The 27,871-nt window shown below is 42.0% G+C and overlaps 1 protein-coding gene across 3 annotated transcripts in view; it reads left to right on the top strand.

Annotated features, from left to right (window-relative positions):
* wwox (WW domain containing oxidoreductase) overlaps positions 1–27,871 on the top strand; it is a 974,426-nt gene that overhangs the window by 932,030 nt on the left and 14,525 nt on the right. For 2 of the 3 annotated variants that reach the window (XM_041192385.1, XM_041192390.1), the window contains one exon: positions 25,321–25,388. The exons of the other annotated variant lie outside the window; for it this stretch is intronic. In XM_041192385.1, the coding sequence (XP_041048319.1) occupies positions 25,321–25,388 (68 nt within the window). The remainder of the gene's footprint in view (positions 1–25,320; positions 25,389–27,871) is intronic. 3 annotated transcript variants of the gene reach the window in all.

Here is a 27,871-nt window from a genome sequence, read left to right on the forward strand (position 1 = left end):
AGAAGTAAATTTCCGTAGACATGTAGAACAATGGGATTTTATCCATTAAAGAGAGAGAAATATATATAAAGAAGGAAGGAAGGAAGGTAATGTGGGGATGTGGCCCAAGGTACACCGTGTGACAGACTTGGAAGAAACCCTAGCCACTCTGCAGGAAGAAGTGCTGCTCCAGAAAATAAAATTGTGTTACAAGCCTTTGGAATTCCACTGTCAGGTGGCTATGTATGGTAACCTTGCTAGATTAATTCAATTTCAAATCTATTTTGGACTGCTGCCTTAAAGGAGCTGTGTAGTAGGGAGCCTGTTTAAGTAAGAATTTTCAGAACTGTTAAGACTAAATAACCATGTAACTGTAATCTTGTGTGTGTTTATTCTTTTGTTTCTTCTCTTTTGTTAATTTTAAAACCATTAAAGGTGTTAGTGGACTCAATATTTCTGAATTCAGTTCACAAATCTTCTCATAATAAATACAATTTCCAAAACCGTTGTGATAGCGTTGCCAAGTTTCCCCTGAGGATTTGGTCTGCCTGGCACATATCACCTGCCATGTCATAAAACTGCACATGCTGGTGGCGGGTGGAGTGGGGTCTGCAGGTTCGGAGGGGTCCCCACCTTAACAGGTCCCCTGGGCCCATTGGCAGGTCTCCCAAAGGTTTTACCTCGCCAGGTTCCCCTACCTCCATTGACCTCTCAAACCCCAGTCACCCACACTTCCTCGCTGGGGTCTTCTAGCTAGGCACCCGGTGTGACCCCCAAACCCTTACCCAAATCTCAACCCATTGCCACACTCCTCTGTCCCAAAGTGATTGGCCAGCAACTCTCTGAGGCGGGACTTCCTTTCCCTGCAGGAGTGAAAATCCTGCCTGCAGCAAATTAATGGCTGTTAAATGGCTGTGGGATAGCCATTCCTCCCTGAGTGAACTCCCACTGTCTTCTTGGCCAGGGGTGGTGAGGCACGGGCAGGGAAGCCAGTGCCTCCAGCTTGGGAAGTGGCGGTCAGTGCCAATGCTGCACAGAAGAGGTTCGCCATTCAGTGCAGAAAGAGGGTGAATGATCTCATCTGTGTCACCAGGGTAAGGGAACCGGCTCATCACTCTAAACTCTCAGACTCACAAGGCCATCACACGTTCACTGGCATCTCACTCACTGCCAGCTCAAGGGACATCGCCACTCACTCTCTCACGCAAAAGCCTCACATCTCCAACTGGCCTCATCTCCTCTGGAGACTACCTCCTCAGCCCTCACCATCTTGAGGCCACTTGCACAGATCAACATGTGCCCCCACACACACTCTGGGACAACCTTTCCCCAGTACAGCCCTAGTCCTGAAGCCTCTTCCGTTCCCTGAGGCCACTTCTTCCCCCTTCCCCAAGCAAGCCCTAAACCTGCAGCCATTGAAAAACTACTACGCCTCAAGGCTAGTCTGGTAGGTAGAAACCTGCCCATGGGCCCCCCTAAAAGTGATGTGATGCTGTCTGTGAAGCCTGGTGCTGATGACTGCAACTGTTACCCAAAGCAAGGTAGGCAAACAAACCTCGAAGTCCTAAGCGAAGTGCAGCTCGCCAGGTGCCGTCGCTTATGTTCAGTTGTGAAAGACGTTGGTGTGACCAGATGATCCAGAGGGGGGGTTGATTCCGGTGAGCAGGGCTTATAATTACATGCAGATGTATTAAAATGACGTCCCCAAAATGTGGCAGTGGGAAACGCAGCCCGTCATTGCTGGCAGAACAGACGATCGCGAGCTGTTTTCACAACGGAGTGAAACTGATTTTTGGCCTGCCCACCATATTGTCCTCTCATGGCTGCCGTGACGCCCGACAGCAACCAGGACGGAATATTGCACCTGTAGCGTGGTTGAAGGAGTGGTCAGGTGAAAGGTGGTGGCAGAGGCAGTTGTATGATTGTAACAATTGAGGACAGCCTTGGATAAAATTGTTTACAATAATAAGATAAGGTTGCATTAGGAGTATGGAAATAAAATATGTCGGAGAGACAATTGGCTTTAGCCTGATTGTCTTCGGCTTTAACGCTCTGCCTCCATAACATTTCTGGACAATGTCGGGATGGGTTATGTGAATAACTGTTCCAAGAGCTCTGCCAATTTTGTTCTGGTCAATGAAAAGTCAGCAAAAAGCAACCCTAAGGTTATCCTTCATTTAATTTCCCCCATCTGAATTTCACACTCCTCCGCTGCAAACTGCATGGTCAAAATTCAGAACTGGCCATGTGGTTATGACTATCTGTACTGACACTCTGCAGCTCTCTGAAGCACTGAGTATCTCGTCTTTATTTTAATAAATTCTTAAATTCCCTTAAATATGAGCAATATGGTGTTCAATTTACAGGGGGAAGCTAAGTCCCTGATTAGTGTTTCACTCTAATTGCCCATATTAGCATGTGCAGAACCCAGCTTTGGGAGCAAAAAATTCTATCAATTTTTATCAAGGACTGCTAAAGTATTATTGCATCAGTTCAACATATGTATGCAAAGGTGCAAGTTTGAGTAGCTTCAAAGACCTTGAACTTGATGAAAAGTGACAAGAAGTGCCCACCGTTAGTTCAAATTGTTATCTGAATTAATGGCAGATTTAACGGGTTGATTTATCTCGGAAACTTGCCTTGAAACATTTCTGATGAACGTGTAAGCTATTTGCACTCAAAACTCTTAGAGATGTCTGAGACATAAAGGATAAAACTCCTTTTTAAAAGAGCACTTTCATCAGAATATAGCAAGCATTTTTATTTGAGTCATAAACACATCAGGATTGCAGCAGCACTGTGTATCGGTGATTTTGTCTCCTCGTCTTAATTCTATCAATTCTTAGCTTGAAAATCCTAGCAGATATAGCTACAGAGGAAGCAGAGAGCATAGCGGCCCTCTTGACAGTAGACCTGAAGAGTCTCTGCAGCTTCCCTGCTAACTCCCCGCTGATTCTTTAAATATGTCTGTTCTTTTAGGCAAGCAATCACCTGTAGTATAGACTTAACAGAAATGTACAAAGCATAAAAGTTAGACACAAAAACTTATTTTATTAACATAACCAGTTGCTTATGCAGTATATATATATATATATAGCTGTTAGGGCTGAGGATCTGAAGAACAGATTTTGAAATGCCTTGAATTGTCCAATTGCAACTTTAAATTTGCATTTTTTTTAAAGTGCACTATTTTAATTTCGGAGCTTGCAATTTTCATTCAAGCTGAAAGGTATTTCTGTTTTAATCACAAAAATGGTGAGCAAGACTGGGAACTGCTGTGTGAGGATTTTACAGGGAAGTCCATTAAAAACATTCTGCGCAGCAATCAGTGCCTGTCTTCAGAAAGAATAATTTAACATTGAATTATGAATTCCAGACAAACCCTCGCCACTTGTTGTCGGTCGGTATCTAAAATCACCAGACAGTTCCTGTGTGATTGCCAGATAGGCAGGAACCCATTAGAAAAAAAAACACAACAATGTGATAACAGGGAAAGGTCAAAATTGTCATAGATTAATCTCAATTATAAGGGCAGCGCGTGGAACTCTTCCATCCCCGACTAATCTTATTCCACACACATGCGCATTGTCATGTGATTTGAAACATGCCTAAATGAAATTATAAAGCGGTGTTAAATTTATTAATCATTTAATTAACTAAATGTTCCTGCAACTACAGTGGAGATGAATGGCATGTCATCTGCTAATACAATTTGCCTCTCAGTCAGGAAGGGTCAGAGGAGAAGCAAACTGCATCTTGAATGATCCTTATATCGCACCTTCTTTTAAAGGGTCACAATTATGGCAAGGCTTTCTCTGCATGTTGCCCTTGCTGCTAACCCGCCTGACTTTGAGGTCCATGCTGTTTGGATAGAGTGAAGCGAAGGTGGGGGGTGTTGGAGTGAAATGAAGGATGTACGTTCAAGCTGGAAGGTGGGGGGTGGGGGAGCTCTGCCCACCCCATTACTGTTTTTTTTATCAGGACTTGCAATCAGCCTGATGACAGGCATCAGTGGAAGAATGCAAAGCTTCTGGAGGAGGAGAGACCGCGGCCTGACACAGAAGGTGACTCCTGAGGCACTAACCTTGGAGAAAGTTACACTTATTAAAATGAATTTAGAAAGGTTGTTCTGACAGCTGCATAATTAAATATCGGAGTGTCAGCGATAATTTATTCCACACACATTTGGTGGTCATAGCCTGTTTGCTGTAGGGTCAATGTGCATATTAGGAAGAAAGGAGAAAAAAAAGGGAGAGGAGAATGAAAACACACAGCGAGGTACATTTACCTCAGACTGGGTGCGGGGAGCCCACAGGTAGGAGCCTTGTAAATTTCAGCTGTAGTACAGTGGAAGCACTTGTCTATTTTACCTGGTGCAATAGTATTTACTTTTTTTTTTGCAAAGAAGCAGGCAGACAAGGTCTGTTGGTCACAGTGTATTACCTTGTCAGTTGCAGTACTCCTCATATGCGTCCTGAACAAATTACATGCTTCTGTACGTCTGAAAGGGTATGGAGGTTATAACTCACCGTACGCCCCAGTGCAGGCTTCTGTTACTTCCCAAATGATAACCAAGGTCACGCTAATCAACTCAATTACCCGTCCTGTTGGAGATGTTGATAATGTTTTCTGCAAGTCAGCCTCCTGTAAAAGAAAAACCTTTCATTCCCGGCAAATTATTGTCATTTCTTTCTTCAGACCTCTTCTTTTTTTAATATATAAAAAATCTGGTACCCTGGCTCTTAAAATAAAAAGGAACATTTTTCACTGCAAATAATAAGTAATAATAAATAATAATAAAAGTTAGATGGATTTTCTCCTTTTCTGATCCAGGACGTAACAACCATCTGAAGATCTCGGCCACAAATTGGAATAAAAATGCTTAGGGAGATTTATATCTTAGAAAATTTCACGCACATCTGTTCATTTTTCTAATAGTCGAAAAAAAATTATAATGCCAATCCCCTGTTTCTGGGAGACAAAATCAGTGAACGTTAAATCAAACTGTACAATTTTTGTTGTTGCTTTAACAACAGTTAGTGGATGATCACGAAATAGCAGAAATTTCAGGATGGGAGAAGTATTTGGCCACCCACATCTGCTAGCTACTGAATTCTCATTTCTCTGCTTCTTGGCCTGTAGCCTTTAATATTTTTCTTCAAGTGCTTATTGGATTCTCTCTTAAACACTATAATTGACTTGACTTCAACAGATGCTTGCAATGTTTTTGTTATCCTAATAATCCCTTGCGTAAAAATTTGTTTCCAAACCTCTCTTTCAATGCTTCTCTTCCCATTCCTGACCTTATGTCTCCTTGTTGCTGCTCCGCACATCGGCGTATCCCCCACCAATCCCCTAACCCCTACCTTTCCCTGCTCCAGTGAATTCAACCCTAATTATTCCAAGATTCTCATCAAGATGGTGTCCTTCTCATCCTGTATTTTCCTTTCTAGAATGGAGTGCCCAATACTCCAACTGTCTATGTCGATTCATCATCCCTCCCTGCTTTTGCATCCATTGGCTTTATGTATAAAACTTTTTTTAGGGTTTTTTTTTCCACTTGCAAAAACTCTTTTAAAGACTGTACTGTATGCTTGTATTCTTGAATGTGTGCACCTGTACCCCTTGCTCTGTATACCTGAACTCTCAGATCCTTGCATCTCATATCTCTACCCTCAGATTTGTACTCCCTGATTTGTGCATCTGCGCCCGAGATCTGAGTATAGCTATATCCTTTTGTTTCTCCATTCCAGTCAGAATTTTGCTAGTCCACTTTTCTGAACTCAACATTGAATAACTTTCATTTTTAAGCAAAAGAATTGTTGAAGTGAAACATTTTGAATAAAAATAATATTTGTTTTGCTCAAAATAAGTTGAATGTGCATTGTTCAAATTCAAAGAAAAGCAAAGTGGTGCAGATGCTGGAAACCTGAAATAAAAACAAAAAATGATGGAAACACACTAGTTTCTGATGAAAGGTCATCTTGACCTGAAACATTAACTCTGTTTCTCACCACAGATGCTGCCTGACCTGCTGAGTATTTTCAGCACTTTTTGTATTTATTGTTCAAATTAAGCAACTTTGCATTCACAGGACTTTATTTGAGGTGTATTTGCTTCCGCTGTTCTCTTTCTGAGAATGTCTAACTTGCTACTAATCCACACGTTTGCCACATATACAAATCCACTCCATTCACCTGTCTGTTCTTCAGTCATCACCCCACCTTGACCCAGCCTCCTTCCTCACAGTAATGTGTTGTAGAGAACATTGGGGACTGTTTATGCAAGACATGAGCCAAGCCCTCAACACCAGCAGACACTCAAAGGATTTTGGCACATGTATCAAAACACTCCTTATCCCAGGCTGTAATCGGATCAGGCAACTATGACTGATGAGGCGTGTTTATATGGGGAGGCGGGGTAGAAAGAGATTACACTGCTAGCCACTGTTTTGACAAGAGGCAGAATCTAGTGTTGACATAATCATTAAGCAAGTACTAAAACATTCAATGATGTGGTTAAAACTCCAACATATATGCACCTTGGATCAGGCCATGGTTCATTGTGTTTTCTTTTTATATTGTAAGAAAGATAAATAATTTGAGAAATGTCTGACTTCAGAGAGCATTGTTACTGTCTCATTGACACTGGGAACATGAGATGCAAAGGAAACACTGAATATTCCCCATGAAACAGTGAGAACATTGGCATTGTTTGGACATGGGGATCATGGATGGATAGGATAATGAAAAGTTGGAAGAAAGGTTGAGTCCTGTAGTTTGATGGGAAGGAGAATGCTTTGACAATATCCTTGGATGCTATTATGCTACAAATGTCCGATTCTCCAGCTAGTGACAGTACTTAGAAACATAAACTGCCTAATTCACCTTGTTTTAGTGGCAACAGTTCTTCTAACCTGCCTCTGCTTGTAATTCACGTGAGGGAGGATGATGCAGATGGAAATGAAAACCAGGGAGCAAGACCCCAGGAAGAAAACTAGACATACTTGGATTTATACAGCACTTTTCACAGCCTCAGTGCCTCAAAATGCTATACAGCCAATAAGATACTTTTAAAGTTTAGTTACTGTTGTAGTGTAGGAAACCTGGTAACCAGTTTGCACATAGCAAGCTCCCAAAAACAGTGATGTGACCTGGACCAAATAATCTGCTTTGTTTATTGTTGTTGGTTGAGGCATAAATATTGGCCCAAGACACCAAGAAGCACTCACTTGCTCTTTGACAAAACAGTCCCATGAGATCCTGTACATCCACCCAGGAGAGAAGACGCAGCCCTGCTTGAATATCTCAACTGAAAGACAGCACCTCTGGCAGTGCAACACTCCCTCAAATCCTCCACAGGAGTGTCAGCCTAGGTTGTGTGTTTAGATTTTGGGTGTGTGACTTGAACCCATGACCTTCTGGCCCAAGAGGTGAGGGTGCGACCTATGACTGACAAGGGACAATTGCAGTACCAGTTCCCCCAAAAAACAGCAATGTAAAAAATAGTTAACAGTGAGAGTGCAAGTTGAACAGTTCATTACTTCAAGTGCAGTAAACTTCCTTATGGTTGCGTAGTGGCTTTTAACTTCCTCCTGCTGTTGTTCGTTGACTGCTTTATTGCTAGGTTCCTCAAAAAGTAGAATATTGCAAATTATTGTTATGGTGCCGTAGCTGTAGATTACAACAAACACGGATTAATATCATCAGGCAGGCATAATCACCCACTGTGATAATCCTATTGCCAAATAACACATTGACCTGCTTCACAAATGGATGTAATTGCATTGCGTACTGAAGTAGGTTGCTGGGACATTCACTGCATGGTGTACATTATCCTGCAATCAGATCTTGTCATCTTTAGGTTATGATCTCTTTTTCACATGGAATAAGCTGCTCATCACAATCTTCTCAATTCTCCCGTTTATTAGTTTCCTCTAGAATTACTGGAAGTCTACCGTACATCAAGCAAGATTAGAAAAATTACTTTTTTCATGTGTATCTGGAATGCATTCTCGTCAAGAACTTTTAAGCATCCTTTTAAGAACATGATCAGACCACTATCCGACTATGAAAAGGGATTGGAAGTTAGAAGCAAGGTCATTGATTTTCATGGAAAAATACAATCCTCAAATAGTTGCTAAAAATTTCAGAACCCATGTAACTAAAAATGATTTATCAATCAAATCATCACAGAACCAGTGGTCCTGTAATGGCCAAATATTTGACACAAATGATTAAATACTCTATGACTTTAGTCTTACAGAAGAAAATTGTGGGGTGGTGGGGGCAAACCTTGATCCTATTTTGCAATGTCGGTTGGAATAAAATGTTCTCTAGATAGTATATGTGCTTTCAGTATCAGTTCTCGGGGCAATCCTATATCTCTTGCACCTTAAATTAAATGTCATCTCCTGTGTGCCATTCTGTTAGTGACGGCTTGTAAAACAAAACTCGAAAAAATTGCGTTGAAAGTTAAAATGAATAATAAAATCTAAATCCAATCACAACTTCACCCCAACCAGAACTCGCACCATAAAAAGAGCTTCTTTAGAAAAGCAATGAGCCATGCTAAATAGTTAATGACAAAGCTGGGCAATTGCCTTTTCCTTTATTTTAAAATCTATCCTTTCCACAATAAAGCTCTACATTTGGAATACTTTCTCTGCTCACCCCTATAAGCCAGAAATTTTTAAGACATGGTTCTAAATGGTTATCATGGTTTTAATATTTGAACTCCCTGCAGTCTTTTAAAGTCCCCTAATAGATAAAATTACATAGCGTCACAGTGAATGAACAAGTCCTTCCACATTCTGGTGCTTTTTTTTCTCTCCCCTTCACTGCCTTCTGTGCCTCTTCTAGTCAAAGTTCACTTTGAAGTGTGACAAGAGACACTTGACAACTGACACATGCTGTATCTTATCAACACAAAGCACAGTCAGTTCCCCACTGAAGAATGATTGCCGCTCTGCCCGTTTGTCATTCCCCACCCAGCTTCATTTGTCAGTCTATCCCTCAAGGTTCCCTCTCTATCCTGCGCTTGCTATCTTCATTCGTCTCAATCCAGATTCCATCTCGTTACAAATAGATGAATGCTTGGTATAATTTGAAAAGATCTATTCATTGCTGTGTAGACGCTGCGCATGGCTACGAACTGATCACTGTGTAGATGGAGAACTGATTTTTTTGCATTTTACACACTGAAACAATTGAAATGCCTACTTGGTAATTTGAAGAAGATGATACAGTAATAGTAAGCATTCCTTTGTATTGCGGGCAGTAGGAGATTACACCGCGTGTACAGTACAAAGAACAGAACAGGCCATTCAGCCCAACTGGTCCATGCCAGTGTTTATGTGCCACACAAACTTTCTTCCACCAATGTTTCCTTAGAGCTGCACACTGCATGGCCACAGCAATCTGTACTGTGCAAGCAACAAACAGAGTGTGCATAACCCATGTTCCATTATAAACTGTGTGCATATGCAGCTTTGCAGCAATCTTAAAGACATGGCTCAGTGCAACACATGGGACATGCATATCAGTTAGAGAATGAAGAGAACATTTCCCCCCTGCACTCTTCATCAGTACTCTATCAGCATAATCTTCTGTTCATTTCTCCCTCATGTATTTAGCAAGTTTCTCCTTAAAGGCTTTTTTTAAAATTGGGACATGGGCATTGATGGCAGGACCAGCATTTATTGCCCATCTCTAACTGCCCTTGAGACAGTGATGGTGAGCAGTCTTCTTGAAACTGCAATTCACAAGGTGCAGGTGCATCCACACTGGTGTTAGGAAGGGAGTTCCAGGATTTTGATCCAGTGACGATGAAGTAACAGTGAAACTTGACTAAGTCCAGATGGTGTGTGACTTGGGAAGAAATTTGAAGATGGTGGTGTTCCTATGTGCTGGTCGGACTTCAGTATTTGGAGCGTACTTTTCCCGCAGATTTCCATTGACTTCGATTTTACCAGGGCTTCTTGATGTCACACTCAGTCAAATGGTTGCACGTTTCACATTCCAACCACTACCTGGTCAGGAAGTTTCTCCTGAATTCCCAACCGAATTTATTAGGTTATTATACACTGCTTAACTCAAACTGTGCTTGTGAACTCCTATTCCAATGTAAAGCACATTCTTGTGTTTCTTATTATGATTAATAGATAGATTTGACACAGTAATTTCAAAACGAAATTGCCTGACTGGAGTGGTTCAAGGCTCGATCCCTCATCTGTACCTTGTTTGCTGATCTCAGTTGCGGTAATAATTGATCTACCACAGTTGATGCCAGAATCCTTGGGTAAGAGAGTGGTAGAGGGAAATCAGACAGGATTCCTGCTCCTGTTTGCTGCCCAGTCACTTGTACAGAAATGTGTGCATGTTGATGTCAAATGAGGACAAGGTTAGGTTCAGCTGTGGCGCCCCCCATAGTGGATTAGCCCAGTAATGTTCTTCGCCTCAGCTGACACATGAAGGATGACAACTTGTGTTAGGTGCTGGAGAGCCATCAATCTCAATGGAACCATTGTTCAGAAAAATTCATTGCATTAGAAGGAAGGGGAGAAAAGGGGCAGATAAATTCAGGGCAGTGGAGGGAAGAAACTGTTACCGGTCTTGATGAAACATTTATGATTGTGATTCCCCACGTGGTAAGTTCCTGATTTCCTTTTAGCAGCTGAAGAGTAGAACTTCCCCAAATGGAGAAGTCATTTCGAGTCTAGATCAGCAGAGGTTCTGGAGTAGGAGAGGGCATGAGGAACACATTTCTGTTTGGGAGTATTCTTGATATTCAAAGTTTTAAGTTAACCACATAAGAAGGGCTTTAGGTTAGGTTTTCTGATTGTCATTATTTTAACACCAACATTAACCCAACGTGACATTGCGAATTGCATGCTGCCATCTTTGACATCTTTATGCGTACTTTTACAAATTAAATGCCAAGCTTTTGCCCCAGATTAATGGCCTCAATCACTCTTGTGAATAGATCTTCTATTAGATTGTATTCTGTAATCCTGAATCATTCTCAGTGTAGTAATAAGGGAATCATTAATTTTCTAAATGTATCATAGTTTTAATTGACTGTTAACCCAATCACAGCTGGAATTACTTGACCATATGGGTTTGTTACAAGGTAAAATCAAATCAGATCAGATAACACTAAACTCACAGAACCTACAATTTATTCCCTTCACCTCCCATTTGTTTTTAAACTTATTCCCTTTTTAGAGCCCCCTAATGCATCACTTTGTGGCTGAAATTGCTGATAATCTCATTGGGAAACTGATCGAGAAGAGTTAATGAGCTGGACAGCATGAGGGAGCTGATTTAATATAAATAGAGATATAGTCATTAACCTGTGGTGCTTCAGCAACCATGTGACATGCATATATATCTGTGTGTGTATATATATATATATATATTAGTGTTCACTGCTCAACAATAAATGCTCAAAAATATTGAGATTTTATTAAAAATTCAGTTGATCACAGTTTTTCTATTTTTCATATTTCTACTCATTGAAGTGATGTGTGTTTGTGCTGTGAATGGCACACTGTCCCTTTTCAAGGACCCCCTCCCACTGCCAGTATCAATCATTCCCAGGTCAGGTATCACACAGCAGCTGAAGAGGGTGGCTCACTTTACTCTGCCTAAACAATGACTCCAATCTCAACAGAACAGCCTCTCACGCCAACCATTCTTGTGGCATTTCCGACTGGGACTGCCAGTCCAGTGACTAATGACTCGATACCATCAGTTTGGACCAACTAGGACCAAGATGGAACAAGTGCTTACGCACCAAGCTTCTTGCAGCCAGCAGAATGAGGACAATTCTGTCCCATTTGTTTCAGCTGAGTAAGGGTTCAGGTCGGAGATATGAAAGGTTAGCATAGAGCCCACAATGTAGAATTAATACAACAAAGAAGGAAGCCATTCAGCCCATCATGTCTGTGGCGATCTTTGAAAGAGCTATCCAATTAGTCTCAATTCCTTGCTCAGTCACCATTGTTACAATTTTTTTTCTCTTCAAGTATATATCTAATCTCCTTTTGGAATTTATGACTGAATCTGCTTCTAACATCCTTTCAGGCAGAGCAATTTGGCGAGTAAGAAATTGTTCCTTCATTTCTGGTTTTGCTGGTAGTTATCTTACATTTCTTTCTTCTGGTTACCAACCCTCTCACCAGTGGAAACAGTTTCCCACTATTTATTCTGTCAAAACATCTCATAATGTTTTTTTAATTAAAATACATTGTGAACCTGTCTAGTTGGGGAAATGGTGGTGCATTGGTCATGTCACTGGACTAGTAATCCAGAGGTCCAGGCTAATGCTCTGGGGACATGGGTTCAAATCCCACCAGGACAGCTGGTGGGATTTAAACTCAGTTAATAAATCTGGAATTAAGAGTTAGTCTCAGTAACAGTGATCATGAAACCATTGTCAATTGTGATAAAAACCCATCTGTTTCACTATTGTCCTTTAGGAAAAGAAATCTGCCATCCTTACCTGGTCTTGTCTATGTGTGACTCCAGACCCAAAGCAATGTGGTTGACTCTTAACTGCCCTCTGAAATGGCCTAGCAAGCCGCTCAGTTGAAGGGTAACAAATGCTGGCCTTGCCAGTGATGCCAACATCCCATGAGAGAATAAAGAAATTTACTAGTTAAGATCATTGCAGAGTGTGAAAGCTCAGTTTGCCTCTGAGGGGTGAAGTTTAGCTCATCTCATCCTCATGGTGCATCCGCATTCTGAGCCTGGGTTCAGCCCTGCTTGCAGCATGGAGTTTTGAAAGATAAAAGTCTTACAAGGGCCCCCACCACCACCCCCTACCAAAAAAGTCCCTTTAGCCGAGGGAGGAATTATTTACCAGCTGAACTCCTCTCCGGTATTCTCCTGCTAAATTCATCCCTGCTTGCGGTCCTGTTCAGAGGCACAAGGTGTAGGTACACCCACAGTAGTGTTAGAAAGGGAGTACCAGGATTTTGATCCATTGGCAATTTTAAAAAATTAGTTTATGGGATGTGGGTGTCGCTGGCAGGGCCTGCATTTATTGCCCATGCCTAATCGTCCTGATGAAGTAATGGTGATGTATTTTGAAGTCAGAATGGTGTTTGAATTAGAAAGAAATTTGAAGGTGCTGGTAGGGCTTCAGCATTGGAACGTTTTCCCCCTGATTTCCATTGCTTCCGATTTTACTAGGGTTTCTTGATGCCGCATTCAGTCAAATGCTACCTTGATGTCAGGGCCAGTCACACTCACTCAGCTCTGGAATTCCGTTCTTTTGATCATATTTGTAAGCAAATAAGTACAATGGTAAAGCAAAAGCAAGAGAGGGTGGTGGTGTTCTGAATGACGGGAAGGTAATTTTAGGTGCTTTTGTGAGGATTTAGCTTCTCCCTCTGGGCCAAGGCTATGATGAGCTAGCTGGAAAGCAAAATATTGCAGATGCTGGAAACCTGAAATAAAAACAGAAAATGCTGGAAATGTTAATGATTCAGGTCTGTGACCTTCCATCTGAAGCCCAATGCTCTTGGCAGAAGAACCCAAACTGAGCTTTGATGAGCAGGTCATTGCTGAGTAAATGCCACTTGATAGAACCCCTTAATTTTGCTGAAAGTTCAGAATAGACTGGTGGGGTGGTAATTGGCTGGTTTGGATTTTTCTGCTTTTTGTAGACAGGACATACCTGGGCAATTTTGCATATTTTCAACTAGGTGCCTGTGTTGCAAGTGGCTAAGGAGATTGCCTTGTGCCAGTGTTGCTCTTGAACTAATCAATAGGATATGTATAAAATCTTTCCATTTGACTTTGCGTCTTTGCTTATTACCGGAACATTGCTGTGGCCTCTGGCAGTATGTCCAGCTGGTAAGAAGGAACAGCTTTCTCGACCTCAGGATGCTCTGAAGTCCTTTATGACCAATGAAGTACTTTAGTAGTAGTGGTGTAACGTATTATGAGTTAGGAAGTGTTGTTGTGATGTGATATGCATTCACTTTTAAGGGAGCCTATCTTAAACTGCTGTGGTCATACATGTATCTCACAGTCTCCCAGGTAGCACTACCTGTATATAGTCTTATCTTCAAATAAAGAACCCACATTATTATTTCACTAATCTTTGTGTGTAATTGGTATGCTTCCATCAAAGACGAACCTAACAAGTATCACCTAATATTAAGCTGCTGTTAGGTTCTCGCCTGGGCATCCTTTCTTTCCATTACCCCATTCCTTTCCCTCCCACCCCTCCCTTCCGACACATGGGACAAGCTGAGTTGGAAACAATTTTGCTCCTGTGCATTAGTTTAACTGAATAATGCTCCTGGCATAAGGGCATTCTCTGAGCATTCCAATGTTGACTTTCGACTTTGACAACTCATACCAATCTATTCTCTTTGTGTTTTATTAGTTTGACATACAGAGTAGCATGAGCACAGATGTGGAGCGTTCTCTCATCTCCCTCGTGTCTGTAGTTTACTGAACTTGTGAATGCCTTGGAAAGGATCCAGATGCATATCGGACATAGGTAGTGTCATGTTAGAAAGAACAGGAGACCAGTGAGGATTTGGATAAGGCTGTATCTGGTGATTTTAAATCCCTTTGCTCCATAGCCAGTTTAAAAGGGACCTCAAAAAATGACAGCTCTTACCCTGGTCAGAAGTCTGTTGATACCTGATGTCTCATTTAGGCTTGGGTCAGAGTAACCCAAGCTCAGTGTTCCCCAGGCACATAATGAGGGCTAGTGTGAGTCAGTTCACGTGCTGAGAGATCTCAGATTGCATTGAATTACTTGCCAGATGCAAGTGCTGACTCTTAATTTATTGTTCGAATCTTGCAAGGAGAGTCACATCAGCCTACATGGACCTGGCATGTTCTTGTAACACAAAGTCCTAGACCCTGCTGAGGAGGGGAAACAGGATTGAGATGAATAATTCCAAACAATTTCTATGTCAGCAGCCTCTACAATTGCGCTGTTATGGCTATGTCAGTTGGAAATTTTAAAACTGTGATTGAAAGATTTTTGTTAGGCAAGGGTATTAAGGGTTAAGGAACCAAGGTGGAGTTACGGTATTGATCAGCCATGGTCTCGCTGTTTGATGGAACCAGCTCAAGGGGCTGAATGGCCTATTGCTGTTCCTATGTGTTCTCCAAGTTCCCGGCAAAATGGATATTATAATGCATGTAAATGGGGTAGAACATATAAACATATTTCCTGCATGTTTTACAAGGCCCATTTCGATTTCGAAATGGTGTGCAGTTAGAACAAATCCAAACTTGCAGCTGACTTAACAGCAGAGGTCAGATGAACATTGCGGGCTGGACTTTCGGTTGCAGGAGTCAGGAAGACTCAGCTGCAGAACCCAGACTTCCATTAGTTTGATGAAACATATGCACACAAGGGAAAACATTGCTTGATTGAGTTTTCTTTCTTAAGATCTATTTTTTCAATGGCTCAATATTCATTTACACAAGATAAGGAGGTATCAAGTTCTTATAGTTTCTGCCATTGATACGTTAAGGATCTGGTTGATTGACACTTTTATAGGGTTGTAATAATCGCAGTTTTCTTAAAGAAAGTCAATAATGGCTATTTTTTTAAAAGCTTTTCCATGCAGTCATTATTACTACAGGGTTCATTGGTTCTGTACAGAGTGTGTACTTGAAGCAGGAAGTGCTATGAGTTGTTAGGCAAAGGTATTAAGGGTTAAGGAACCATGGTGGAGTTACAGTACTGATCGTTGTTTGATGGAACCGGCTCAAGGGGCTGAATGGTTTACTGCTGTTCCTATGTGTTCTCCAAGTTCCCAGCAAAATGGATATTACAACACATGTAAATGGGGTAGAACATATAAACATATTTCACAGAGGTATGAGGGTCCATTGGGGGTGGGTGGAGGGCAATGAGTTGGAATGGAGGGTATGAGGGGCCATTTGGGTGAGTGGAGGGGCACAGGTTGGCATGGAGGGTAAGAGGGATGATTGGGGATGGGCGGAGGGGCATGGATTGTCATGGAGAATATGGGGGCCAATGGGGGTGTGTGGAGGAGCACAGGTTTGTATGGAGGATAAGAGAAGCCATTGGGGTTGGGTGGAGGGGCATGGGTTGGTATGGAAGGTGTGAGGGGCCACTGGGGATGGGTGAGCAGTGCATGACTTGGCAAGGGGGCATGGGTAGGACCTTTTGAAGTTATCTTTTAAAGGGTCTCGTATCCAGACTATGGTTGATGACTCTTCTGAAGGGCCGCAAACCCACAAGTCCTTGAGAAGTTGGCACAACTCCATGAAACTTGCAGGGTGCTGGAAGATGCCTACCCCTGCAATGGGACCAGCCAGGTCAGAAATGTGGGCTCACTGCCCGCACCCTTCTCCCCACCAGTGAAAATTGGGGGCATTGGGAATGGGCTGGAATCCCGGAATCAGGTCCTGTCCACCATATTTAAAGGTAACTGCACAAAAATCCAGCCATACAAATCAGGTTGTGGGGAAAAAAGCACCCTATTCCTGAAAAAGTACTCAGTCTTAATGTCTCGGATGCTGGTTAAAAGGTTCTGCGCAAAGCTAATTAAATATTAAATGCACTGGTAGATTTGGTAGAGCCAGTGGTCTCAATGAAGTGCTTTTACAGACCAATCAGGTGAGAAAGGACCAAACAACTACAATAGATTTAGAACTGACTGGATTGCTTTACAGACAGCTGCCATGGATTCGATGGGCCAAATGGCCTCCTTCTGTGCCATAATGTCCCTAATACAAGAGCACAAAATGTCGATCACTGAGCCATAGGACCAGGGAAACGACAATTAAATTTCCTATGCTCGAACAAAAGGCATCACAAGAAAGGAAAGTTATAAAAACACTCTCTTTGGAAGTTATACCCTTATTTTTGATATAACTTCTACCTCAACCCTTGCATCTTCATCATTCTGAAGTAGATTGGTATATGGGCAAAAAGGAACAGCTGCAAGTATCCCAAATCACTCTCTGGGAAACTGGCTCACACCCAAGTTGAAGAAGTTTGCCGGAATGTGATCTGGAGGTGAAGGAACTCCACTAAAGAAAAGAGAACTCAAACTGGCTTTAAATCTTGATATTAGGAATAACTTGAAAAGTCTAAAATTACATTTGAATTGTGTGTTGAACTTTGGCAGAGCTGTTACTAATTATAATATCCTATTATTTAACTGAACGTGTTTTATGCTACTATTTTCTTCCCCACTTTTTCTTTAAAGCACTGACTCTTGTTACCTACAGTTCCTTGGTGCCTGGGCATCCTCTTCTACTTCACCTAAGTGGTGAGTGTTGGCAGCCTAGTTTCCCATGGAGGGCATCATAGTAATCCTCCCCTCACTCCATGACGATGCATGCGTTGTTTTCAGTAGGGACCACTGGACACCCACCTGGAATGAAAGCCTAACCTGAGTTCTTCTGCTTTTGCCATCCTCCCCATCCAAAGCGTGCCAAGTGAATTCTCACACCTTGCTGCTACTTGAGAACTACCCTTGGACCTTTTTAATCGATAGAACTCAGTACTGAAGCAGCAAATGCATTTACTTATCAATATCCCCCCCCCACCCCCACTTTTAGGATCCTTTATAATTCCAGTCAATGAATGGTTAAATCTGCAATAGTTTGTGTGCTACCTGGGTTTTCTTTGTGTCTCCTTTACCCCCTTAACATTAACAACAGGATTTAATTAAAAATGTGTATTTTATTGAACTTTTAATGCGTTATGGTTATATGAAATACATGGTTAAATGATGCAAAGCCAACTGACATGAATTTTTATACTGTCTGCATATTTTCACTGCTCAATACACACTTAAGGTAGCACAGGAGTGAAATTCTCAATCACAAATGAGCCAGGAGCTAATTACTGTCCCACTTTTGAAGCTGATAAATGAAGCCACTCTCTTGCTCCAATCCTTCATGCAGATTGTGTTTTCCCCCTCTGCTGTCCTGCTTTCTCTGTTCCTTTGTGACCTGTTGCTGACAATACTGTCTCCCATCGACTTTTTTTTAAATGAGGTAGCTGAGAGGTTACGGGCGAAGCCTCACAGTGAAGTGCCCCCAGGTTAATACTAATGGGAGGAATAAATGAAGAAGTCATTGTGTTACTCAAAGTTTGAGTTTTCAAGGCCAATAAAAATAATTAGCAGCTGTGGCTCAGTGGGCAGCACTCTAGTCCCTGAGTCAGAAGGTTGTGGGTTCAAGTCTCGCTCCAGAGATTTGAGGAAAAAAATATAGGCTGATACTCCAGTGCAGTAATGAGGAGGCGGTGTACTGTCAGAGGTGCCATCTTTCAAATGAGGCATTAAATTAAGGGCCTGTCTGTCCTCTCTGGTGGACACAAAAGATCAGAATGGGAGAGTTGCTCCTGGGCTCCTGAATAACATTTCTCACTAAAACAGATTGTCTGGTCATTTATTGCATTGCTGTTTGTGGAGCTTCTTGTCCCTAAATTGGCTGCTGTGTTTCTCTACATTACTACTGTAGGGAAACATGGTAGCCAATTTAGGGACAAGAAGGTACTTTGATGGTTATAAAGCGCTTTGTTGGCATCTCCTAAAGCCATGAAAAGCACCACATAAATGCAGGTCTTTATTTTCACAAAGGAAATCTTTTTGTAGCTCTGCTACATGTCAAAAACAGACACCAATATAATCAGTCCTACATTGGTTGCTTTAGGAATTTGACAAGCAGTAAACATCCACAACAATTCAACAATTACAGCCGCATTCTAACACTTTCCTTTCTTCCCTGACACCTGTGAAATATAAGTACTGCAGTCACCCTGTCCACGTGCCCGAAATGGCGTATCACACCTGCGCAGTTCAGTTCACGTTCCTGCTGGGGAGTCCATCTCTCAGACAGACACCAAGGTAATGGATACAAGCAAGTTGGCTGAGGCTGCTGTCAGTTCTGAGATGCTCATGTCAGAGTGCACAGCATGTATGGGACGAGAGCTCCATATTAATATCCTTTTCAAACAGGGAGGCAATATAGTTTGAAGCCATGCACAATCGCTAAAAAAAACAATTTTGAGGTTTTTTTTGTCACTGTTATGTAATGGCGCCTTTATATGGCTTCAGGAGTGAGTTCTGGTGCTTTAATAATCAATGCCTTTGTATTCCCGATGGGGTGGGGGGTAATGTTCACAGGCATCTTGTCTATGCACAGTTGCCTTTATGTCAAGATTGAAGATTCTGCGCAACATGCAACCCCTGTGCCACTGTGGCTGAGTAAGGAGCACTATAGGGCAGTGTCCGCCAATTATTTTGCTGGTTTACATGCCTGGTATCAGCCACTCCACCCAGCTGCGTTCTGTAAGTACAGCTGCCTCTAGCCTCTAGTTTGTCAGATTTTTTTCCCAATGTACAGGATCCCTTTATATTTTTAGGTTTCAAAGCAAATTCTCAAATTTAATCCAACTGGGTTTTCCGTCAACTGCTACTTTAGCAGTTTTCTATCACCAAATAATTACTTTCCTAATATGGTTACCTTGTATACTTAAAGAAAGTCTTGCATTTATATAGTGCCTTTCACAACTTCAGAATGTCCCAAATGACCTTTCAGCCAATGAAGTACTTTTGAAGTGTAATATAGGAAACACAGCTCCCAATCTGGTTACTGCAAACTCCTACAAACTGCAATGTGATAACGGCCAGATAATCTGTTTTATAGCCGTGTTGATTCAGGGATAAATATTGGCCAGAACACCAGAGATAACTCCGTTGCTCTTCTTCAAAATAGTGCCATGGGATCTTTTACGTCCACCTGAGAGGGCAGACAGGACCTCCCTTTCCCTTATTAGGTGTGAGGTTGAGCCACACAGACCCAGAGGTCCAAGGTTTGAGCCTTGTTATATGTTGGGTTAGCTGATTTCAGCCAGGCAGTGGATGGAATGATCCAATTGGCCTCAGAATCCCACCCCCCCCACCATCCTTTATGTGAAAAAGTGCTGACATCACTTATGAATGGCCTAGCTCCAATTTTATGGCTTTGCCCCTTTGTTCTGGAGTCCGCTCACCGGAGGTAATAGTTTCTCTCTATCCACCCTATCAATAGCTTAAATCAACTTAAGTCAGAAACTTTCTTTGCGCTAGTTTATTCCTGGTATTAAATTTTCCTCGTAATGTATATTTTGCAGTTCTGTATGCAGTTTGGAGTACATCAGGAATGAAAAATGAACTGATTGTTGAGCCAAGGACAGTTCATGCTTTCATTGTCGCCCAGGGAAAGGAGAGACGAAGAGGGGGGTGAGGGGTAGGGGGTGGGCATTTGAAATACCATTGACTGCAACCAGTATTCATCCCATTGGAAGGCTTACACTCTTTCTGCCTTCTGGTTGAACAAATTGGCCTGAAGTGGTGTGTATTTTTGTTGGTAAATCCTTTCAGCTGGATTCACCAGGCAGAATGAATGCACTTACTGTTCAGCTGTCCGTCATCTTCAGTTTTATCTGCCTTAGCTGTCACTCAGGGCCTCACAGCTGTGAGCACGCTCAAATGGCTTGCCCGCTTTTGCCGGGATCTTGGCCTTGTTGATTCAGGAAGAGTAAACAAAAAAAAAACCTGTGTAAATGCTTTTCACGGATTGTCCCTTCGCACCAATGTGTGTGAATTTGCCTGGGGCAGAGGTGCGAGGTGGGAGGGGGTGGCTGCGGTTTTAGAGACCTTTACTTCTGCATTTGCCACAGAGCTCTGAATCTTTCAGTTGCTTTGCAAAATAATGGCGTAATTAGATCTTGTGATGATGCTTTCAGCCATTGCTTACAAGGCATTCACATTTTGTAAGGAAACAGTTTTGGTACCCTTCGTGCTGAAAGGCCTTGGTAACAGAAAGAGGGACTATTGTGTAAAGAGTATGTTATTTGCTTTCTGAACTGTTACTTCAACAAGAAACTGCCATTTGTTTCGTGTGAAGTGAAGTGAAACCTAAAAGTTTCTATTTATGGGGCTTGGAAAAACTAGGGTGAAAGAGGTTTCATATTTATTTTTCGAAGGGCACAGTTGTAATAGGAAAGGAAATATGCAGCAAATGTGTGTGTAAAAACACCAAGCATAATAAATTGTTCATTTTCAGGACGAATTACATCATCTTGTGAGTCCCACCAAGATTTTAGCTGCAGCAGAAACCACATAAACCCACAGTACACCAACACCCATTATTAAATTCTGTTGTAATGTGAAAGCATATTTTAACATTACACTATGTTATCCATTATTGACACAGTTATAAAGATTTACACCATCCACATTATTTTGCTTTTGTGTAAGTCTGAATGTTTATCTCTAGACACTGTGCTGTTTTGCAGAGCTGTTTAAAATGTAAGACTTGTGAATCACATTAAATAAGTAATTTGGGTATTGAAACAGGAGGCAGCTCTTAGTTGATATTCCAATTGCCCTTTCTGTTCTGTTCCAATTTCCTTCCATCCCTTCCCCAGCTTCTCATGTTTCCCCCCCTTTTTCTTTTACCTCCATACCTTCAGGGCGTCCTTCCTTGTATGATCCTGGGCAATGTAGGTTAGTAGGCTGTTTGACTTTGGAGGGCATCACATCTTAGTTTAAAACAAAAACAGAAAATGCTGGAAAAACTCAGCAGGTCTAAAAGCATCTGTGGAGAGAAAAACAGAGTTAACATTTCGAGTCTGTATGATCCTCTAAATCACAGATGCTGTTAGATCTGCTGAGATTTTCCAGCATTTTCTGTTTTTGTTTCATATTTTCAAAATCCGCACTATTTTTTTTACATCTTAGTTTAATGCTGTTTCAACCACAAGATCTGCTCATGCACATTTTCCAGCTTAGGTTAATGGATAGCGATCAGAGCCATCAACATCACTACGCTCCCCCCTCCCCTCCCCCCACAATGCCTTTCCTCCAAGCTCAGGGACACTATTTGTAGTGCCTTGCCAGAGTCCTTTTCGTTCAGTGCAAGCTGAAGTTACCTTCTTGATCTATATGGCTTAGTGCTGCACAGTGTGGTGTATTCAGCTATTATGGGTTAAGGAGCTCGATCTGCTCGGTATCAGCCTGTTCTTTAACTTGGGAGTTTAACAAATGGTCTCACATCCTTAGGAATAGGTTTCGAGCAATGCTCATTGTGGGAATATCCATCAGTGTGTTTTTTAATGCCAGTGTGCACAGCCTCATTGCTTCAGTGGCTGATCGAGAGATCCGTGTGATTCTTCCAGTTCATCATGCACCATCCTGCCCCTAAGCTTGCTGCAACCTTATTCATTGTCCGTGTCGTGTACTCATTCGGTATTATTACTGCCTTTGGTGCTAATGCTTACATTAAACTGGGCAAAAAGGTCAATCTGTGATGATCAGTCCATTCAGCTTTCAGGACTGTTTAACCCATTCATTACTGGAGAAAATTTCAACATGGGAGGGAAGTGAGTTTTATTTGGTGCAGCACTGGAAACTAAAAAAACACATATTTGTCCTGTGTATTCACCTATAGTACATTACAATAATTGCCATTGGGCTTTTATATTCATATTGTTTTCATATTTTCTCTTCTCCTATGCTTTATGGCACACAGCCGATTCCCAGTCAATCTGCACCGGAACCCTAAAACAATTCCTCTGCAAACAGCTGCAAGGGGATAGACAAGAACCTCCCTGATGATGCTCAGTTTCACTCTCCCCTTACTCACCCCCACCCCCCACCACCCCAGCCTCCCCCTTCCCAAACCCCCCCGCCCCCCACCCCCCCAAAACAAAGAGGCTAAGATGAGGATCCCAGCCTATGCAGCGACACTGACTTGCATCTTACCCTATGGAGCAAAACACTTCTATGTACCATCTAGCTGTATTGCAGAGGCATGCAGTCAAATTTGCACAGGAAACAAATCAATAATGCAAGACGTTCTGACACTGAAACCCCTAGTGAGACTCTGCGTCGTTTCAGAACATAGATTCAGCCTGTCCTGATGCCATATAACTAAAGGGTTGCCAACCCCCCAGGATTGTTCCTGGAGTGTCCAGGTATTGAAGATTAATCTCTCAGACGCCGATGTGAGCAAAACAACCAGGGCTAAAAGTCATGGGGGCGGGGGGGTGGCATTAAAAAAAAGTCTGTTTTATTTTCATCTCCTTTGAACATTTTTATCTATTAGTTAAAAGAAAATTGAAGGTGGTGGGAAATGCTGTCTGACTGGGTGGGTTTTTTGGAGGAGCAGTTCACATGTCGAACCTTGCATTATTACGCCCAGTCTAAGTGGGCAACCTAAGGTATGGCCAGGTTTACGATGTGTCAAGAAATGCTGCAGAATGTGGCACACGGCGTATTAAAGTATTGGCATGTGGTGGCCCAATTAACGGGATACAGGTCATTCCTGGGATTTATACAGCACTGATCCGAATTGCATTATCTCAAGGAAGAACGTTGTGAGGCTGACGCAATAAAAATAGCTCCCCCGATGGCCTAGTGGGAATATGCATCACCTGATGTAATACCAAAATAATAAGAATTGGAAACCTGATGGTCTGATCCCAGTTTGTGGTGAATGAACTGATTTCAGCCATAAGGAACAACAGAATGGGCCTCAGTGGTAAGGGCAAAATCCACCATGATTACTGTTTCTGATTGCTTACGCTGTAACTTGAGCTGTAATTAGGACATTAACTAAGGATAGGATTGGACTCTGAATGTGATGCCCACCACAGTCAAATATTCCGTCATCCGTCACTGCCTTGTGTGACTCCTACAGAATTACCATTTGATTGACACACCCAAGAGTTGTGGTGGAATCGTAACCCAGCAACATTCAGTGCCTTCAGGTGAGAGAGAGAGTAGAGAAATTAGGCTTAAAAAATTGATTGTTTTTTTAAAGAAACATCGATGAAATTAAAATTGCATTCAAATGGAAACACACAACAGTCTTTAGGCTCTACAGTATTTCAAACATATGACCTACTCAGAGATTTTAAACACTTTACTCTCCCTAGCTCTCAAAAACCTCCCCAGTTTAAATTTCAGCAGGATTGGCACAGGGGGTCATGTGATTCACATACACATTAACTCTTTGAGAGACACAGGAACAGCCTCTTGGCTTGTGCTCAATGAGTTTTGGCAATGAAGAAAGGCTCTGTGATTGGAAGTGTTTTCTCTTAATTGCACTTCAGCTTTTGGAAATCCTTTGTGGCTGTGTATAATAACATCAGGCATGTTAAGAAAGCTGCCAAAGGGCATTCCGCGCTCTGATGGGTCACAGATGGATTGACCCATTCAGACATAACATGCAAAGTGAGCACCTCATTTTCAGAAGTCTCTTCCTTTGTATCTCTGCGCAAGCCCCTCTTCCGTTGGAGAGGCCTCCAACGTTGCTATTTTTAACACATTTGTGCTGATTCTTTAATATCCGCAATCCCTGTGGAATTAATTCATACAAATGAGTGGTTAATTATGCGAATAGCGGAAGTATAGGGATAACGGCACTGCCATTACCAGCAGGGAAGGCCACAACTGATCGACAGGTTGTGAAGGCAATTTTCTTTTTTCTTTGCTTTTCTCCCCGGTCTATTTCCGATTGATTCATTAAGTTCTTTATAATTTATCTCTCCTGTGCCGCACACTGTTCCCCAGTCGAGGGGGGCTGGGATGCAACCATTTCCTCGGCCTCTGCAAAAGAAGAAAAAGAACCATTCTATGGCTGACCACTAGGAGGTGCATGGCAAAATCCTAGAATGGCTCAGTCTTTAAACAAGCAAAAGCTGAGGAGATGGGGAGGTGGGGAGGGTTGGGGGGGGTGGTTGTTAAGGTGACCCTTATCTGGTCTCAAAACAGGCTGATCTCATTGACATCAGTGAGTGTGCAATGGTTGCATTGAAGAGGAGACCCTCGTATTCCAGTGGTGGAAGAGAAATCAGAGGAATGCTGTGAATGTGAATTTTAACACAACACATTGCTGCTGTTCTTTCTTCCCTATCCTGCCTCGCAAGTGTGAAACTGTCCTTAAATTTACCTTTAATTGGGCAATGTAGAGGAATGTTAGAATCAAGCTGGTGTGAGAAGCAGTTGCTGGTATAGGTCCTGCATGCACAAAGGCATTGCTAACATCAGCAGAAATTGTCAACCAGTGTCAATGAATGTGAATTGTTCATGAACCTATCCTTTATACGAGCATCAAATAGTGTCATCAATAAATTTTCTTTTGTATCCTAAAAAAATTCATCTAATTTAGGGAAAATATTAGTGACCTACAGAAATCCTCGCACAAAATCAAGGCCCTGGCCAGGCGACAATTAAGCAATTGAACTGTGCAGTGCAATTGATGCTGCCAGATATTTCTGTGTGGATGCAGATCCTCGCCACGGATTTTTTTTTTTTGCTCTGTCTAGAAGTCTGGGATGCCAGTGGAAAGCAATCCAACTGAAAAGGACAGATCTTCGCAACCGTCAAGACTAAAGTAACAAAAGATCAATATGACTGGCAGAACAGCAAGCAATTTTTTTTTAAACATATGTTCATGCAATGTTGATTGTTGGGGTGATTGAATTGGAATGGTTCATCTTAGTGCAGGGAAGGTTAAGGAGAGATTTTCTGGAGGTGTTGTAAATTTGAAGGATTTTGATAGAGTAAATAAGGAGAAACTTCTTTCACTGGCACAAGAGTTGGCAATGACCCCCTTCTGTGATACATAATTCTGTTTTGTTGCCGTTGGCAAGGCAGTGTTTATTGCCCATCTTTAAGTGCACTGGGGACATATAATAGTCGGCTGCATAATATGGGACCAGAGTGACATGTTGGCCAGGCTAGGTAGGGTTGGCAGACTGTCCCTCCACAGGGCATTAGTGAGCTAGTTTTCATGGTCATTTTTTCCCATGGTACCAGCCACAAAAATAACAAATTTATTGAAATTCAATTTCATGACGAGTCATGTTAGAATGTGAGCCCATGAACTTTGAATTACTAGTCCACTACGGGAGCAACTACACTGCTGTATCCCTGTCAGACAGAGGAGGCTTTTATCCCACTGGTCTGAGTTGGATATGAGCCCAGGACCGGAGGTGGAAGGAAGGTCTAACATAGGACACCAGCCCAATCCTCATCAACAAGTTGGAGTTCTTGAGATGAACATGTGAGGATCAACCTTGTTGGCTTTGGCTTTTGGGTGGTATTACCTAACTAAGAGATTGATGCTGCCAGGAAAGCTTGTTGGCAGAAAGGATTGGAGCTCCTTAGAAGTGTGTCATGGACATACAGCATTTAGGTAATCACACCTGATCTGCAACTGAGTAAAATTGTAATGTCAAATGTCCTGACACAGGAAAAGGTGTGCAGTGTAGCCCTATCAGAGGGCCAGACGAGTGCACATATCCTGTGGCTGCCTAAAAGTAACATCCAAGAAGCACTCGAGGAAAGGTTCCAACCTATTACTTTGTCATAACAATTGAGTTCAGAGGAGGTGAGGGCTTGATGTTTGTCCATTCGTATTTACACCAATGGATTACTGTATGGTGTATTAACTGCTGCTTCCATAAAGAAAGAAAGACTTGTATTAATATTGTGCCTTTCACAGCCACAGGATGTCCCAAAGCGCAATGCAGTCAGTGATGGTCTTTTGAATTGTAATCATTGTTGTAATGTAGGAAACCTGGCAGCCAATTTGCACACAGCAAGTTCCCACAAACAACAATGTGATAATGACCAGATGATCTTTTTTTGTGGTGTTGGATGAGGGATAAATATTGGCCAGGGCCCTAGAGATATCTTCCACGCTCATCTTGGAAATGGTGTCATGGGATCTTGTTTGTCCAGCTGAGAGGGCAGATGGGGCCTTGGTTTAATGTCTCATCCGAAAGATGGTACTCCGTCAGTACTGCACTGTAAATGGCAGACTAGATATTGGTGCTTCAGTCATGAGATTCACTTTCTGACTCAGAGGCGAAAGTGCTGGTCATTGAACCACAGATGACACCGTGTGTGCATACCTATTTATTTGTATGCATACATTGTATGAATTTATCTTTTGTTTCACAGGATGTGGGCATCGCTGGCCAGGCCAGCATTTGTCGCCGATCCGTAATTGTCTTGAGAAGGTGGTGATGAGCTGCCTTGTTGAATTGCTGCAGTCCATGCGGCATAGGTACATCCACAGTGCTGTTAGGAATATGGTTATAAACATAGGTACTGAAGCATGTCAATCTAAGGCTGCGCTGCTAGGCACCTGACCCGACTTGGAAGTGCATGAAGCTGTTCCCTGAATGTGAAGTGGTCAGCTTGCTATCACAGCCACATTGAACACAAGCAAAATAATCATTTTTCTTATTAAAAATAAAGAACAACTGAATCAGCCAGGTCTTGTGGGTCATCAGATTTATTTATTAAATTCAAAATCTTTTCAGCACAGATAAAAATTAATCACTCCATCTATTGCGAATGTAATGTCTTTTTTTTGTCATTTTCAGTGTTTCAATTTCCAAAAAGTTAACATTCCTATAAAAGTTCCCATTCAATCCATCGATTCCTTATTTCACTCCGTGACATTGTCTGTACCATAATGAGCTTCTCGGCATCCTCCCAAGTGTGAGCCTTTATTTTATATCTTTCCCGATATCTGTCTCGCTTCTTTTTTTTTAAATACAGACCATAGACGTTATCCTGTGAGGACAAACTGCATGGAAAAATGACAGCAAAATGGTTGTACAGTAACAAAACTTTTTTGTTCGCTTTTATTGCCCCCCCCCCACCCCCCCCATTTCCAGTGTGATCCTGTTATTAACAAACATCCTTTTTAATAATTTATTTTTCCCTTTTTTTGTTAAATTTTTTTTCTGAACTACATGCCATATGAGGATTGTGATTATAAAAGTACCTGAAATCTGCTATTAGACCAGCATGCATAGCTCTTTCTATTTACATTCTATTTACATATGCGGACATGGCAAA

This window comes from Carcharodon carcharias, chromosome 7, assembly GCF_017639515.1.
Source record: "Carcharodon carcharias isolate sCarCar2 chromosome 7, sCarCar2.pri, whole genome shotgun sequence".
Lineage (NCBI taxonomy): Eukaryota > Metazoa > Chordata > Chondrichthyes > Lamniformes > Lamnidae > Carcharodon > Carcharodon carcharias.